We start from the raw sequence: 16,772 nt of genomic DNA, 5'->3' as shown, positions 1-16,772 counted from the left end.
TCATTGCGCTTTTGTGGGAGAGTTATAAGACCTGGAAACTGAAAATGCAACGATCTTGCAGGAGTTATAAATACGAGAAATGTGGGGTTGTACTCTTCGGAAAGTTGTCCGAGCGAGACTCCACTACTATCGCGGGGCCCGGTGAAGTACATAAGTTGTTGAGAACATTGTCCCCTTCTTGATACGATATTAATATTACACGGGTAGGTTCGTGGGGGCCGGAAAATGGGAAGGACTGATACTCGCTAGGGGAGCCCAGTCGAAGGATCAGTATTTGATATCATGATGTGTTTTCCAGACAGCGAATGCGATAGACAACAAGCTACTTCTCAATTTATTGTCATCCTTGTGTAAACCACCCTCATTAGTTACAAAATAGAAATATCAGCGCCTATTAATCAGTGTTCAACTCATTGAACAACCTTGGAAGCCCAGGGACTGATGATCTTTCCTCTCACGATCTATCTCCCTCCCGCCTAGCATTCTAGTTTTGCACAACCTGAAACAAACCATCTGCAAGATCCGTCATATCCTTAACCTCAAATCCTTTGAGACCTTTAGCAATTTCATCGATGACATCCTGGTGAACCCCCTCCTTCTTCCGAGAATAAATATCAATCCCAGCAGGCGTGAAAAGAGTCTTAGCGAAGTAAGTCACCACCCACTGGCCCCCATCATCCGTATGGCCAAAGCCAAGACACTCCCAGTGAGAGCTCGCAATAATCAACCAGCCTTTACCTCTCCAGTCCCAAGCGCCTTGGTTCCCTGTAAATAAATCAGCCATCAATCGTCAGGGGGCTGGCTACCCGGACACAGCGCATACCTGGAGACGGAGTATCAATCCCACTAACAGTCTGGATCTTCTCAGACTTAACACCCTGATAGCTAACAAGATCGTCGATCTTGACAGTCCCCTTCGAATCAGCAGGGAGGATCTTGTAGGTAATGTTGACGTTGCGTTTATCCTTCCACATTGGAAGAGTCGAATGCGTTACATGCCATGTTCCGGCGATAAACTCATTGGTCGGTGGTACACATTTGTTTTCCTTGCTAGCGTACACTTTAGGGAGCCCGATAGTGAGTTGTGAATCCATTGTGGTTGCTTGTTTTTGGCTCATTGTGGAAGGGACGCGTTGATGGGGGCTTATCGCAGACTAAGCAAATGGCGCCGATCACCCGGCGTCATAGGCGATAGCCGTCAGGGTTAAGAAGCTTGGTTAACCGCCATATAGCCTGGCCATAACCGAGTCGTTGATTTATTTTCGAACATTTGCTCAACGTTGGCGTCATGGCATCACGAATAAGGATGTTTTCGAAAAATTCTAGTGGCATGGGTCTTGACTCTTGACGAGGGCAAAATAAACTAGTAACTGTTTCTGGATCACACAACTACCGAGGTCGGAGCCATCCATCTATGAATAGGACCAAACAGGATGAGCGAAATCAATGTATTGCAGCAAGAGAATAACACATTGATCTCGTCTTTCTCACTCATGCGGATCTTTATGAAAAGGTTGATGATGCTGGGGTAAAGCTGGTTGAATTCTTTGGAAAGAGCTTGGTTTAAAAGTTCAACTACTGAAGTGCTAAGAGCTAATACATAAACCGAAAGGAAAAGGAAAAAGAGAAGCAATATCAATACAAACTTCCTTGAATGCCACAACAGAAATGTGCTAGCAACCTGGCCATCTCATCCACCGATTGGACGCCCCAATCTAAAGTTTCGCCTGAAAATTCGCTCCATCTCATAATGGACAGGAATCACAGTATTAGCTTCGACATTCTGTGCGACTTCAAAGTCAAGCAAAGTGACCGTTCGCGTATCTCTGCTATACAGAATGTTATGTTGTCCTGCGTCGTCGAGTCGCACTGAGACCTGGCGGAGAGCATTTATGGCGATGAGACACTCTGATTGAATGAAAATTCGTTCAGTCTCCGAGAGAGTATGCCAAATTTCGTCGAGTCGGGATCCATCTTTGGGTTCTGTAATCAATGCAAACCCAAATGGGAAGACACTGGAGCAAATAATAGCCCCTCTTGCTAACCATCTACTGAAAAGATGGATTCCATGTGGTGTGCTATCCCAAATCCGTTCATAAACGCCAGCTTCTGTTTCAAATCTAGATAAAGTACTTTAGCAAACTGTATCAATAGAAGATTCTGAATATATTCTGACTTACAACTCAACATTCTCGACATTCCAGCATTTAAGTATAACGGAGTTACCATTAAGCTCACCAAGCCAGACACCTTTAGAGGTGATCCGTGGGTCTGATAGTTGTCGCGTACAGTTAACAACTGTTAGGGAATCGTCCGCGCTGGAGATTATTACGCTCTTTGGTGTAATTGAAGGTAACTGGTTTGCTGACGATGAAGTTGGGTAGTCAGGAGTCCTTTCCCCCCGAGATGAGGACCGTATAGGTGGAGGCCCTCGTAGCTTTTGTAGGTATATATTAGCAAATACTTCCTATCTAGTATATAGACAAAATATTATCTTACTACTCTAGGATTGAAGGATGGGCTTTCACGGTATTTGGAGCCAGAAAAGGCCATCAAACAGAAACCCGCAAAGAGCTGGCGGAGGGATGGCTGTAATGAATCTCGCCTGATTGGCGCGGAAAGACGGAAACACAAATCGGCGGTTCTTTCTACAAATACTGTAGAGTTGTAGGTTGACAGAAACGCGAAACGAAGCGAAGATGTACGCATTTGAGCAACGACTCGTCCTAAGGAATTATTAGTGGAGCTTCTTTAGTCCGCATAGAAAATAATGTTAAATAAACCGATGAGATATTCGAGATGATAGGATCTAGGGGTATTGAGATGGAGAGAAGTATCCTCGACAGTCCATGGTGTTTTCAGTTCGCCGGCCAGACATACATTGTCGACAGATGGGTCAATCGAAATAAGACCAAAACATACATCAGGCACAGTGTCATTTGAACGAGACAGCGCTTGGAAATCTGCGAATCGCATCGACTGCATACCAGGGAGCGGCTTTAGCGCCTTCATTACCGGGTCGCAAAGATTCCGTACGAATCTTCCAGACAGCCCCAACTCATTTCCAACGGTGTATAGTTCACTTTCATCGTTGACCGGAACATTGTGGCTAATATCTGCTAGTCGAAAAGTCTCAAACGCGTCCTGCGCGAATGAATCCCACGGCACGAGATACGTCAGAGCGACACGGTCCGCGCTCACCGACGGATGCGAAGTCCCTAAATTACGGCTTAAAGGGGCTAAAGCTCTTCCGAGTTGTTCTTGAGCCGGCTCCATTTTCCTATGTAAGGGAGTATAGTCTGGGTATATGGCATTCGGGTTGGCGACGGATAAGAGTTCTAAACTATTAGGACTTCGATATAAGAAATACATGCGACAATAAGGGCGACCAGGCAGGCGGTGGAAGTTCAGTACCTGTAATAGGCGAACTATCGCTCCAGTCCGGGTACTCCCGTCTCGACTGCCGTATCTAGTTTTAGAGGCCGACGCCGCTTTCTGCATCGGCATATCTCTGAATAGCTCAAAAAGGCCTAGTCAAAAGCTGAATAAAAATGGGCAGTCAGTCTTAGAGCTCAGAGCGAAGCAGGAGGTGGAGAACTGTATGTACAGTATTGACAGGGATTAAAAAGTCGATGGATGCAGGATTTTCCTCCAGACAACACATACATACGACAAAGGTACAAGACATAAGTATGATTATGAGAATTATCATGTATTAACCCGTTCGCTTCTAGCCCGAATCGAGCGCTAGAATGAATTCTTACGGGGATTATTCCCAGTTTGTGGAATTGGAGTAGACCAAAAGTCCCTATTATGGAGATTCAAAATCAAGGATGCGGGACGTTTCGGTGGAATATCGAGATGTGTCAAGGATCTTCTCGATCGGGTTAGTTGACCGTTAAGGCCCATTGATGTTCCGGTCCATCATGTCCAGCCACTTTGATTGTCATTTGAACTAGCTGGGATTGAAATTCCCGAGGGTTTGGTTCAGAATTTCTGAGCTGATGTCCCCTTGCCTGAAAATAACCCTTGCTAGGAAGGGAGCCTATTCTACTTTATTTAGAACGAGAGATGCGCGATACATCAACTCCTAATGTTTAAAGTTTAAAATATGCACTGAGTATCAGTGAAGCCTACGGACACTGGGGTTTCCCTGCGTAGCTTCGACCCGGGGCTTTGGGTCTGGTCGCTGATTGTCTGCAGGGGTCTTTGTGACAGCGGGATATCCTGGCATTTCAAAGTTTTGCTGGCGTGTATATTCAATGTTCCATTGAAATACTGAATTATTTTTATATTCTTGAATTGGACTCTGTAATGTACTTTGTATGTGGTTATCGGACATAGTACGCTCGGTAGGAAGTACTCGTACAGAAAAGGATAAATGAAAAACATCTCACAAACAGCGATTCTATAAGCGAGGTACAGTACTTATTTTCCGTGCAACGTGCTTGCTCACCGATGCTATCAAGATAGATACGAGGCTTGCATTGCCATCGGTAGCCCCCCGACTCAATCAAAATTGGACACTGTCAGTACCAAAGAACTGTATTCCGTAAAATCGGTGCTAGTCCTTTTTACCGTGCCTCCGTACCTCGTAAGCAAGAACAAAAACCTTGAAAGGTGTGAAATTTAAAATAAGCCATCGTTTCCTACTTCGTACGCCTACTTCCCTCCAGCCATCATACTGTATCATTTAATAACAGAAACCAAAAACCAAACCCAGCCATGCCAACCCCACCCATCATCCCCACCACAAGCTCATCCCAAATAGGAAGGATGAGGCCAAAGCGTCCGACCACCGTCTATCCTCGGAGCCGGGAATGGCGTCTCCCAGAGTCATGGACGATAACGCCGAGCCAATGGAGCTCAAAGCCCACAGCTTGTTTTCGGAATGTAATATTTCCAACATCCGGTTCTAGGATTATTCTTAGTGGAGTATCCGTGGAGTATCCGAGTCTCGGTGGATTGCTGTATGGAGCCTATACCCTGCCCCTGGGCCCTAATGAAACTAGAGTATTGCTGCATCCTTCGATTTTGGGACTTATGCATATCTTCCTGGAGGATTTATGTGGGGGTCATCGCAGTAGGTGCTGCATCATAGAAACTATTTAGTCTATGTATGTACATGATGTATCTGTACTTGTGGATTTAGATGTAAAAGATACTATGCAGGCATAATTCCGAAATGACGCGATGGCGTCTACCTACTTGAATTGCTTGGTATTTTCAAGTTCTGGTTCTTGGTTCCGAGGTTACTGTTGTGGATGTCCACTTTTTAAACGGGTCGGTCCGTTAACAGTCCGTGGATTCAGTCTGGATTTTATTCCGGTGGAGGCCACGTACGTGGCAATCAAGTCCAAGTTTGGGAATGGGGATATGAGTTCACATTCACGAGCCTGTTTGGTTTAAGTTTTGCCCCGTGGCTTTAGTGTATTCCGGGGTTTGAATTAGTATGGATGTTATACTTTGTCCGGGTATTTCGGCCTGTTGTGCGTCGGGATTTGGATGTGCGCGACTTTAGGAGATGAGGTGATGTTGTATGATTCAAGGGTGGTTCTATGTTCAATTGTGTTACGTGCAAGGGCGGTATCTGTCAGGTATACAATGTGAATATGAATAATGAATATAGAGATACCTAGATATGGTAATTGTGGCATGTGTCATGATGTGGATTCAAAAATGAGAAAACTATCAATAGCTTAACTCGGTAGTTAGTTTTCATATGATGCCGGGGAGTATGAGTAGTTCGAACGTGAAACTGGCGGTATAACTCCTATGATATCGATTCGCAAAGGTTCCGAAAGGAATTTAATTAAAGATGGGACCACGGGTGTTCATGCTGGCCCTATCAGGAATCCAGACCGTTGGACCCGCTTACGAGGTCCATAATGATGAGCGAAGGCCCCGCTGTACTCCGTACTGTGAAATGTTTAGATCTCCAAATGATAAGGATAGGAGACTTCAAAATTGGAGACCGATACACAATCTAAACTAGGTATTAAGTGTGTTTTCCCCGAAGGATGGAGCGATTAACCCGACCGCAGATTGTGTGTCGTTAGGGTGGACGTGATTGAATTGAATACTACCTTGTCCAGGAATCCCTGCCGCATACACAGTCATATGCGGGAAAGTAAAGACTAGCAGCTTAGTTCCGAGTTCAGGGGATCCCGGCTAGCTGGAAATTACCTGAATCAGAATACCATACGGAGTGGTGTGACTTAGAACGTGCCAGGAATCTTGGAAGCAGGTATGGTAGGCCGCGTTGGAGATATTGTTGTAAGGTGCAAGGAGGGGTAAAAAAGGTTAGGCAAATGAAAGACTAGTCCCATATTTGGCAGGGGATCAGGAACATCCCACTGTGTATGTTTGTCTGCTATGGTCGCAACGAAAAACCAGTAATCGAAGACGAGGCCCGGAGGCCCGCACAGAAACAACTTGAAGACCAAAATCACAAAAAAAAGAAAATAATATGCCAACGAAGCAGAGAGCGAGTGATGGCTCTGTACAGGAGCGCCCTCACTGTTGTATATTCAGGCCTGCTAATTTTTCTTCGACCCGCCGAAGTATTTCTGGATCGAGCTCTCGTTTGATTTTCTTCGGTCTGTAAAGAATGTCAGGTTAGTACTTTTCATAACTTGTCTTAAAGAAATAGAAATAAAAATAGAGAATACGTACGGAATTCGTATAGTTTCCGAACATTTAGCCTGTCCGCACTTTCCACAAGTATTCGCTCCTTCATTGTAACCCGTCTCACAGACATGACATATGTAATGAACTCTTTGGCGCGGCTTCCTAAACGTCCGATCGGGCCTCAATTTCGGCGGATCAACATCCCCCGGATATCCATCAGGATGTTTATCAAGCTTCGGCGGTTCGCGCGGACATCTCTTGCAACGAACATGGTTGCAATTGGCGCACTCCTTCGAGCCAGGAGCAAATATCGTATCGCACCCGTGACAGATACGTCGCACTCGCTGCCCCACATTCTTCTTGACAAGATCCTTGCCAGAGCGCGAGGGCATCGTCAGCGGAGCATTGGGATCGCCCGTGTACCGGAGATAAGGCGTATAGGCAAGACCGCCATGCTGGGCGCGGATCTCGGGGATTTTGCTCTTCGAGATCGAGATGGAGGGGTATTCCTTCGGATCCTTCTCTTGGATTGGTGGAGTGCGAGGACACTTCTTGCAGCGTGGGTGCTGGCAGTTGACGCAAACTTTGTCAGGGCCGAAGGTGGTTTCGCAGCGGTGGCAGGTACGGCGGACTCGCATGCGAATGGGTTTGGTGACCCGGGTCAACTGTAGATCTGTTGGGGATTTCCACTCGCCCGGTTCTAGAGTCAAGCCGTATTTGGTGAAGAGGGCGCGGGCTTTTTCCTGTTGGACGGTGCTGTAGTCGGTGAGCATGGTGGGCTCAGCGCCGGTTGACTTTGGGAGTGGGGTGGTGCCAGCGACGGCGGCGGCAGCACTAAAAAAATAAAAAGTAAAAATGTTAGCGAAGCTGTTTCAAAATGCGATGCGCTTGGCTTTCAGTTGTATTAGCCAGCCACGGGAATTGGTAGATCAATCATACGCTGGAGCGCTGGACGAGGCGGGCACATCTGGTAGAGCAGCCACAGATTGGCGCTTCGAGCTTGAGCGCGGTCGCAAGACGGTTCTCATGCGCTTCAAGTATTTTGACAAGCCCTCAGGCTTGTCACCGTCAGGGCGACCAGGATTATCTTGCGGAGACATGATAGGAATCTCGGGTGGGCCTTATGCGATTGGCAGGTGGCGCAGGAATGCAATGGCGAATGCTCGGTCGCAGATCGATGTAAATTAGAGTGGCAGATAGTCTCATTCCATATAATTTTCAAGTCTCTGTGTAGATATCCTATCGCAGCAGGTTGGAGTAGTGTATGTTGATTTTCTTGTTCGAGGTGCCACCGGGTTTAGTGCCTAGGGTGTCGTCACAAGAACCCGAGCCAGCGAGTTGGGATTTTCTGACCCAGCGGGGAGGAACAGTGCAAATTGAGAAGAACCCAGGTCAACAGAGCTCTCTCTTTATCAGGAGGGATTTGAAGGACAAGAGAAGGGGGGAAGTCGTGCCAGTCGAAAAAGCACACCTCTGACGAAGGAAAAAGAGAAGAGGGAGGGAGGAGAGGAGAGGCAGAGCTCATTATACTAATACTAATACTCCAACTAATAATAGAGAATAAAATAAAATGGAGGCAAAGCTTGGGGCACATGGGGCATTTCCAGTCAGTTGGGTCGGTATGGGTTACGAGTGTATGTACAATGTACGGAGTATACAAGGTACCAAAATTGTCGGTAATCAATGAAAAGCGCCTGTTGGGACCAGGATATCACTTCCAGACTTTGGTTTAGTCTTGGTTTTAGTTACAGGTGGGAAAGCCTATTAGGGGGACCCGACAATGGGGTACTTGTATGGTCGGGGAGGACATGACATCGGATAACACTGCTGTATTACTGAATAATCCCATCGAAATTTAAATAAACAAAATAAAATAAATAAATAAATAAATAAATAACAACTTTCATCAGATGAGATCCGGACTCTGCGTCTGGCAGGTGGGCCTTCCCCTAAGACACCAATGATACTCCCGCTATTTAGGCTTTCCTCTCCACTTCCTCTGCTCCTGGCTCAAACCCCGAGCCCATGAACAAAAGAAGAAAGTGAAGTTGATAAAATACGAAGCTGACAGTACGGAATTTAATTCCTCGACTCTGTGCACCAGTCTAAATATGGTCCCAGCGCATTGGAACGTCGTACTTTTTTCTCTCTTATTATTCTAAATTTCCTAAAGGCCAACTGTCAAGTGCCGTCATACCCACTATAAACTCTCCCTGGCCAGCGCTTCCCGATACACGGGGCTTTTGCGATGTTTGGAAAGGAGAAAGAATCGAGCATGAAACCATTAACGCCAGTCTGCCGATCAATGGCCTGGTCCAAGTGGGCACAGCTTGGGATCCAGCGAACCAGACGGATGTACCCGTGTCCTTTCGGCTGCGTTACCTGATGGAGTTAATTGGCTATGGAGCGGGGAATAGTAAATGGGGAGGAAGTCGTTAATGCCTGGGTCTGGAATCTAAAATACATAATTATGAGTGACGATCAAAGGGCGAGATCATCGTTTGTCATAATTTATGGAGTATACGGTGGGGATCGAAGGATTGGGAAGGCCGTTCTCCGAGATGACGAGACGATCTTCAGTTCATCGAATAAGTAAACCCGTGCTTTCTTTCTTTCTTTCTTTTTGTCTATTCGTTTCTTTACATACGGGGACATGTCTAACTCGTCAGGCTCGTCCGGAAACATGAAGATTGGACTATTCAGGAGAACAATGCCATTCTAAACTAAAGCGCCTTGGTGCGCTCGACCCTCTTCAACTACAAGGCTCGCTCTTGTGTACAATATTTAGAATACCTCTGTGCGTGGTACAGAACAGCAAGAACACAACTACAGTGGCGTTATAAATAAAAAAAGAACTGTAGAACCGTACAAAAGACAATATCATCCCCCATATCTTTGGCTCTCCATTGCAATTTAATCCAGGTAATAAGTGGATGAAGTATCAAAGTTTACGGTGAACTTTCTTCAAGGATTTGTCAGTCCGCCTCTCGCTCCTCACGAGGCTGCAGTCCGTGCAAAAAGCACATATTTCATTGAACTATTTCCTTCAACGGCCATTATTTACATGAGAGAAGATTCTACGATACCATTTGATTTGATAACGATACTCAAGAACTATCTTTGGTATCCAAAGGCTTTGAATATTCTTATAGATTAAACAAAACATGATACCCATCAGGGCTCCAGCTTATCCCCGATTCGTAATTAACTTACCGAAATACCCCGATGTTTTGTGTCCACTATGCACGGAGTATAGAATACTCTCTACAGAGTACAAAGCTCGTACTCTACTTACAAAAAGAATTTGCATAAAAGCAGCTACTAATCTCCGGCCGTTCCAACTCAACAAGACTAAATAAAATAAAAAGTGACCAAAAACGCCCAGCATGCATGATGCATGACACGAGAATGGACCTAAGAATTAAGAAAGTACGAAAAAGAACAGAAAAAGAAAAAGAAAAGAAAAGAAACCAAAAAGTGGCATCCACAAACCCCCCCCCCCCCCCCTGTTCCACGAGATCGCAACTAGCAGACTAAGCAAGAACAAGAATTACAGAGGCAGTACGGAGTACGGAGCTCAGATACCTCGTACATAGTTTCAAGAACATCATCGTGCATATCAGGAGGCCAGACACATAACGACCCAGACTCACGGGTCCTGACGAAATTTACCTCGACCCTGGTATGAACCTGGTCCTGGTCCTTCCAACCGTGAGCTTCCGTAACTCCCAACCCCGACAATTTGGACCCAAATACGGAAAAGTACAAATGCGTCCTAAGTTCAAATCCAAATCCAAATTCTCATTCTCATTCCTTCATGATTTAATTGACGGGCCAGATCGTTGAAATCGATCTGGGTAAAAAAGGCAAATCTGACTTTGGGGCTACTGTACGGACACTGGCCAAGGTACTACAGAGAAACCCAGGCTAATTACAGTACAAAACTGCGACTCCTGAACAAATGGCTGATCTTTCCATATTTAATTTATCCCTCGTTACCCAACGGTCCCACTACGTGCGACTGAACTCTAGTCTTCCCGTCTGTGACGCGCCCTGATGGATTCCGACCGGGGTTCTGGGAGGTTACCTTGTCGAGTTTTTTTTTTTTTTTTCCCCTGCTGCAAGGAAGTGGACACTGTGATGGAAGGTCACACCAGCAGAGAGAAGAACATGTGTGGTGGTTTTAAATTTTTTTTAATGTTTTCTTTTCATTCAAGCTTGGGGCTACTATTACTTTACATGGCCCGCACTATCCCCATCCCCCGTATAGTAAAGCTGTACAGGCCCTCTCAGTGCCCAGTATTCACGTCCGAGCCACGAGCTAGACTCAGAAACGGCCCTCATGGCTCCGCGTATAATACGTACAGCCGAGCTTCTCCGAATATTTCCAGAGCTCCTGATAGATGCAATGAAATGATTTACAATAATCTCCAGATGTTCTGCAGTGGCCACCGTGTCTATGTCTGCGACCATCCACACCGCCGACCCAACGCCCCGGAAACCGGACGGGAATAAGGAACCTTGGAAATCACCGAGCAGCTTTGGCAGGACAGTTCGTCAGGGTGGTCAGTGCCTTTGGGGAACTGCTGGGTCAGATTCAAGTGCACCTGGGACTCGGACACCGGAGGCGGTGGAAGAAGCATGGGCAGCTGTGGATGGAAATTTTCCCTGTCAGCCACTGGCCACTGGTAACGGGGAGATAAATGCGGGCGGCGTTTTCCCTGGGACAACTCCTTCGCCCCGACACCGATCGCCGGGATCCAGCGGTGGGGTCCTAGCGATGGGGGAGGTATCCACTTTCGTCCTTGGTGCTGGGCGCTCATTGCCCAGAGCAGCGGGTCGAGAGGGTTGGTGAGTTTGCTGGCTTGATCCTGGCGGTGTTGGAAATGTGGTTTTTTGGTCCGTCGCCCATGAAATGGGTTCGCTTCCGGGGGGGGGGATCGAGCGTTGTACGGACGGGTATGTATTGTATTGCTCTGTAGTGGACCTTAGTGGAGTAGAGTATGGACTACTAGGTGGTCAGTTCACGGTGAGGGTCTGGTCTCTTGTCTTTGTGCTTTGTTGGCTGTGAGTGGTTTGATGGATGTGGTTGGATGGATGTGGTTGCACAATTAATCTTTACTGTACAATATGCTGTGGACTTGTGGTGTTCGATCGTGATTTGTGCATTAGGTTTAATAGTTTCTCTCGGTCGCTGATACGGGCTGCAAAAGGCACTAACTAGTTTGTACTGAGGATAGTGTGAACACGAAGGCCAAACTGTGGAACCTATAGTGAGTAAAATAACCCTGGCCGTTGAAATTCAATTCGATTCAATTCAATTCCTGGTTATTTGGTTATTTAGTTCTACGGTTTGTACTATCTTCAAACTTTCCACTATTCTTATTCTTATATCTGCACTCGGAGTTCATTTGAGATACAGAATTCGTCAATACTACAAAGTTGACTTTCCATGTACATGAAGTACTCCGTCATTGCAGAAACATTCCTCTGGCACTGTCCAGCTGGACATCCGCCCCCTCCTCATGCATTCTTTCCCTTCTACACTTACCCTTCTAGTTCTTAGCGCATCTTGTCTACGCACTAGGTGTGTCCGTCTTGCCATCTAATAGATGAATCCTCTAACCAAAAGGTCACACGCTCCCACTATACATTTGCCACTGATACAGCCTGAGCTTGTTCAAGTTTCTGGATGGTATCTCTCGCTACCACCTACAGACGCCATCGCGTAGATGGCGTCCACATGAAGCATGAAGTACGCGTGCAAATTAATTTAAACTCCCGGATATCCCCCAGAGCAAGCGACATGGTGTGATGTTCACTTGTTATTAATTAATGGTGGCCACGAGCAGTATAAGCATGATAGAATGGATGGAAACTTGGAAACCAGTTAAAACCATAGGAATTTACTTCCCCCGTCCCCAGTCCGGCGAACTCCGTGTTCTAAGTGCCCCATACAAATACAGTGTACCAAGAATGTTCTTCTCGTCAGCTGTGACAAAGCCACCAATACCTGGGTTTGGTTTTTGTCTTGTTTTCTTGATTAACTAGAATAGACTAGAATGCTACGGTGGATCATGGAGTTGCACCGACAAGATCTAAGTTTGAAAGATGAGTGAGAACAGAAAAGAGAGGGGAAGGGCCCGGGGACGCAGTTCGGCGATCAGAGCTCCCCGGAGAACCAATGAATTTCTCTAGTTGGGAATCCCTTTGCCCGGGCCAAATGAAGTCATGGTGGCTATTGGACCAGGGTATCTGATGAGATCTACATCGTAAGCCACAGGGAGAAGATTTCCGGGCCGAGCAAAGGAAATAGCGGTCGATCATCGTGATATTGTTGGATGGTTCATCTTGTCAGCTGGGGTTGATGCTCGTGTAGACTTGAGCTATAGTTCGTGATCTGATCCACTGAACCACTGTAGCTGTAATATATGACCTCGGGAATGGAGTCAGCTTGGATTGCACCATACCTGGTATGGATGTATGTACATACAGAATGGATACTGGGGCTGAATGCGAGGTGGCTGGCCATTGAGAGTGGCGGTAGACGGTACGATTTGCAATTCCAAATATTGAATTTACGAGTCAACAGGTATACGGTATACACTTGTGGAGATCTACCTATGACAGGGATGAACTAGCTTCTCGGGTTCTTCGGCGCTTCATTACAGTGGATTAGATGACTAGTCCAAGTAAATCCACGAGTCAACACGTCCCAATTAAGCAATTGCAGAGTCGGAATTTTCAAGCTGAACCCCTGCTAGTTCACCAGGTGACTGGGGCTGCAGGCGGCACCGTTGCAAATCATTCACAATGTGATAGATCGAGTAGTTCACGGAAGAAAGCCGAGCGATCTCGGCTCTTGAAAGGATCCCGCTGACTACCTATGTAATGTGGATTGATATGTCCAGTGGGGCTCCAAAGCAGCACACAAGCAGTTGAGTATTTGGATTATCATTATCCAATGGTAGTGGTATACTACTGGAACCAAACGCCCAATTTATACAAGATTCCAGCCCGGAATGTGTTTCTAGAACACATCTCCCCAAGCACGCTACCCGTATATGAATGAATCCTGCCCTGCATGGAGCACAGCCGTATTTGTCGTTTAATCGGAGCTTGTCAACTTATCCGCGATAGAGGTGATATCTTCGTCTGTCTCAACCTCAACCACTCGGTTCACCTGGGCGGCTGTTCGCATCAGTTCCACCGCACCGGCGTACATCATACGCTGTGATGGATTGCAGTTCTCGGGCAGCCAGTAGAGGAGGACGTAAGGGACTGAGAGACGGCCGTCTTTCTATATCACACCGCTATGTTAGTGCTGTTCGTACTGATTTTGTACTAATACCCGAAATAGTAGTGATTTACTTACAAGTGTCAGGGGATGGCTGAGGAGGATGTATCGAGGTGATGATTCGGGGAGATCGTCAGCTAGATCTTCCATCTTGGAGTAGACCTCGCCGTCCTGGGGACGGATCTCTTGGCTCTTTACATCAATGATATCTGGTAGGTTGAGGAAATAGTTAGAGAGGTCCAAGAAACAGAAATTTCAGTGGTTCATATTGAACGCATGTCGTTTTCAAGGCTGGAAGTATTATGACTTGGTGGATTGAGGCTGAAGGCGGGGCGTACAGATGATAGCTTGAGCATTCTTGGCTCTCGATGTGCCGAGACGGAATTTGCGCAGCTGCTCCTTGGTCTCCGGAGAGAAAGAGTATAATCGTGATTCGGACTGGACGGGGTTAGTTAGCTTGGCTGAGAATCTGAAAGCTTGAGTCCCATGCAGCTCGCATGTCTTGTGGAAAGCACATGCGACACTGGCAACGCACCATGCTGATATAAAGATAGACAAAGATATAGATTCCAACAAATGTATAGAAAGGCTGTCGCGATAAGTTAGTCTGGCCCAAATTAATACTTGATCGAATAATTGTTGAAGTTGAGTGGACAACGCACGACAAACGCGGGAACAGCTCGTCGTGATCAAAATGCGGGCGGAGTATTCCCCTCCCCCACTTCCGTCCTTCCCCCTTCACAATTCCAGACTCTCCTCTCCTCTCCACTTTCCTTCTCTTTCTCTATCGCCGTGTAAATACTATCTGCATTCATGCTGAGCCGTCTATCCCAACTCACTCGCCATATATCACGCCCATTAGCAAGACCAGCGAGTCCAATTTTATCCTCTCCGTCTCTGAACCCGATATCGAACTTGGCCGCTATGACATCAGCCGCACACACCAATCTCATACACACGGCCGCATGCCTGATCATCGGCGACGAGGTCCTGGGCGGAAAGGTCAGATCAACTCGCACCATACACAATTCCAAAACAACCTTACTGACAATGCCTCCCTCAGACCATCGATACCAACTCGCCTTTCCTCGCTAAATTCTGCTTCTCCCTCGGCATACAGTTGAAGCGCGTCGAGGTCGTCCCCGATGATGAAGAGGATATCATGGAGGCTGTGCGCCGTATGAGCTCACGCTACGACTTCGTCGTTACAAGCGGAGGAATTGGTCCAACGTCCGTATACCCATTCCACTCAATCAACCCTCAAAATCATAAATGAAAGGAAAGAAAAAAGGCCACTAACACATCCCAGCCACGACGACATAACCTACTCTTCAATCGCAAAGGCATTCAACCTAAAACTCGAACTCCACAAACCAGCCTTCGAACGCATGAAGACACTCTCCCGCCCACACCCCCTCCAACCGAATTTTGACTGGGAAACCCCCTCCCCCGGCCTAACTGCCAAACTCCGCATGGTCGAGCTCCCCTTCGATCCCAAAATCCCCGCAGATCAGCAAGCCGTCTTCGTCGCAGATGACATGTGGGTTCCCGTCGCCGTCGTAAATGGAAACGTACACATTCTGCCCGGTGTCCCGCGACTCTTTGAGAAATTGCTCGAGAACCTTAAGCCCTCTTTGGTTCCTCGTCTTTCTGATCCGGAGGGTAAGGGGACTTTTAGATTGATGATTAGTACGCCTTTGCCGGAGAGTGCGGTTGCGCCGTATCTTACTACACTTGCACAGAAGGTGGAGTCGAAGGGTGTCAAGGTTGGTAGTTATCCAAGGTGGGGGAAGAAGCGGAATACTGTTACGCTTGTTGGGACTGATAAGGATTTGATCGAGAGTTTGGTTAAAGAGGTTGAGGCTGGTGTGCAGGGAACGAGGGTTTCGAAGGAAGATGAGTTGGATGTTCCGGAGGGAGATCAGGTTTATAGTCAGTAGAAGTCTAGTTTCAGCTTTAGAGCTTTTGGGGAGGTTTGTATAATAGCGATGATGGTTTGATATCTTTTTTTTTCTGTCAGTCTGATTGGATTGAGTGTTAGATGTTGTTTCGACTTGGCTTTAGATTATAAGCATATGAAATATAGTCAAGCATATGAAATATAGCCAAGCATATGAAATGTAGCCAAGCATATGAAATGTAGCCAAGCATATGAAATATAGTCTTGCCTTTCTGTTTTGGTGACTACTAATAAATTAATGAGCACTGTAGATGATACGGTATACCTCCAGGGCTATTGAGGTCGTTCCAAGGCTATAGGCATCTATAAAGCCATATGAGATGCACAATGTTAAAATTGAATCAATTGCAAATACCCAGCCCTCAATTTCTTGGCCAATATCTACTACATGTAATATAAAGCACGCCATGGATGATTTGATAGTAAGGACTCCTGCATCGTGGAAGGAGTTATATTGACAGCCGGGTCGTCTCGCATCCCGAGACGAACAAGATGATAGATAAATAGATGGTGACCATGACATAAAAAAAAGAAAAAATCTTTCGCAAACAAAAGAGACATAAAAGACAAATGATAATAAAAAACAAAACAATCGGCGGAACAAAAGGGGAATCAAAATTCATGAGACGAGGTTGGCGTCAAGGGTCGGCAGTCACCGTGCAAATTGCGAAAGCCCATTGTTGAATAACAGGAGAATTCACAGCACGAATCGAGAAACCACTTATTCCTCTTGGGTTTTTCGTTTCCTGAAATATTTCTCTCCCCATTCTCCACTGCAATGGGAATCATTATAAGCATCCTTCTCTTTCCTCCATTCCATCTTCCTATTATCCATTCATATGACTTGTAGAAATGTGTCGGTGTAATCCCGACGTATGCGTCCTT

The 16,772-nt window shown here is 46.4% G+C and overlaps 6 protein-coding genes across 6 annotated transcripts; 2 read left to right on the top strand and 4 right to left on the bottom strand.

The window, feature by feature from the left end:
* Window positions 1-484: 484 nt before the first annotated feature.
* N7478_004688 (uncharacterized protein) lies at window positions 485-1,118 on the bottom strand (the record flags this gene model as incomplete). Its single annotated transcript, XM_056920902.1, has 2 exons — window positions 485-765; window positions 824-1,118. 2 exons carry the CDS (start codon window positions 1,116-1,118, stop codon window positions 485-487), a joined length of 576 nt encoding a protein of 191 aa, XP_056778939.1.
* A 572-nt stretch (window positions 1,119-1,690) lies between these two features.
* Window positions 1,691-3,276, bottom strand: N7478_004687 (uncharacterized protein; the record flags this gene model as incomplete). The annotated part of the gene is made up of 4 exons (XM_056920901.1): window positions 1,691-2,120; window positions 2,181-2,437; window positions 2,500-2,726; window positions 2,784-3,276. 4 exons carry the CDS (start codon window positions 3,274-3,276, stop codon window positions 1,691-1,693), a joined length of 1,407 nt encoding a protein of 468 aa, XP_056778938.1.
* A 3,240-nt stretch (window positions 3,277-6,516) lies between these two features.
* Window positions 6,517-7,730, bottom strand: N7478_004686 (uncharacterized protein; the record flags this gene model as incomplete). Its single annotated transcript, XM_056920900.1, has 3 exons — window positions 6,517-6,601; window positions 6,676-7,464; window positions 7,570-7,730. 3 exons carry the CDS (start codon window positions 7,728-7,730, stop codon window positions 6,517-6,519), a joined length of 1,035 nt encoding a protein of 344 aa, XP_056778937.1.
* Window positions 7,731-11,089: 3,359 nt separating this feature from the next.
* On the top strand, window positions 11,090-11,485 carry N7478_004685 (uncharacterized protein; the record flags this gene model as incomplete). The annotated part of the gene is made up of 1 exon (XM_056920899.1): window positions 11,090-11,485. The coding sequence occupies one exon, from the start codon at window positions 11,090-11,092 to the stop codon at window positions 11,483-11,485; it is 396 nt and encodes a 131-aa protein (XP_056778936.1).
* Window positions 11,486-13,738: 2,253 nt separating this feature from the next.
* Window positions 13,739-14,465, bottom strand: N7478_004684 (GMF family protein; the record flags this gene model as incomplete). The annotated part of the gene is made up of 4 exons (XM_056920898.1): window positions 13,739-13,930; window positions 14,006-14,136; window positions 14,266-14,365; window positions 14,463-14,465. 4 exons carry the CDS (start codon window positions 14,463-14,465, stop codon window positions 13,739-13,741), a joined length of 426 nt encoding a protein of 141 aa, XP_056778935.1.
* Window positions 14,466-14,851: 386 nt separating this feature from the next.
* N7478_004683 (flavin adenine dinucleotide pyrophosphatase) lies at window positions 14,852-15,867 on the top strand (the record flags this gene model as incomplete). Its single annotated transcript, XM_056920897.1, has 3 exons — window positions 14,852-14,929; window positions 14,991-15,157; window positions 15,237-15,867. 3 exons carry the CDS (start codon window positions 14,852-14,854, stop codon window positions 15,865-15,867), a joined length of 876 nt encoding a protein of 291 aa, XP_056778934.1.
* Window positions 15,868-16,772: the final 905 nt, after the last annotated feature.

Source organism: Penicillium angulare, assembly GCF_028827245.1.
Source record: "Penicillium angulare strain IBT 27051 chromosome Unknown utg000004l_segment0_segment0, whole genome shotgun sequence".
Taxonomy (NCBI): Eukaryota; Fungi; Ascomycota; class Eurotiomycetes; order Eurotiales; family Aspergillaceae; genus Penicillium; species Penicillium angulare.
The sequence above is the reverse complement of the archived record's forward strand: the minus strand, read 5'-3'. Positions and strand labels throughout refer to the sequence as shown.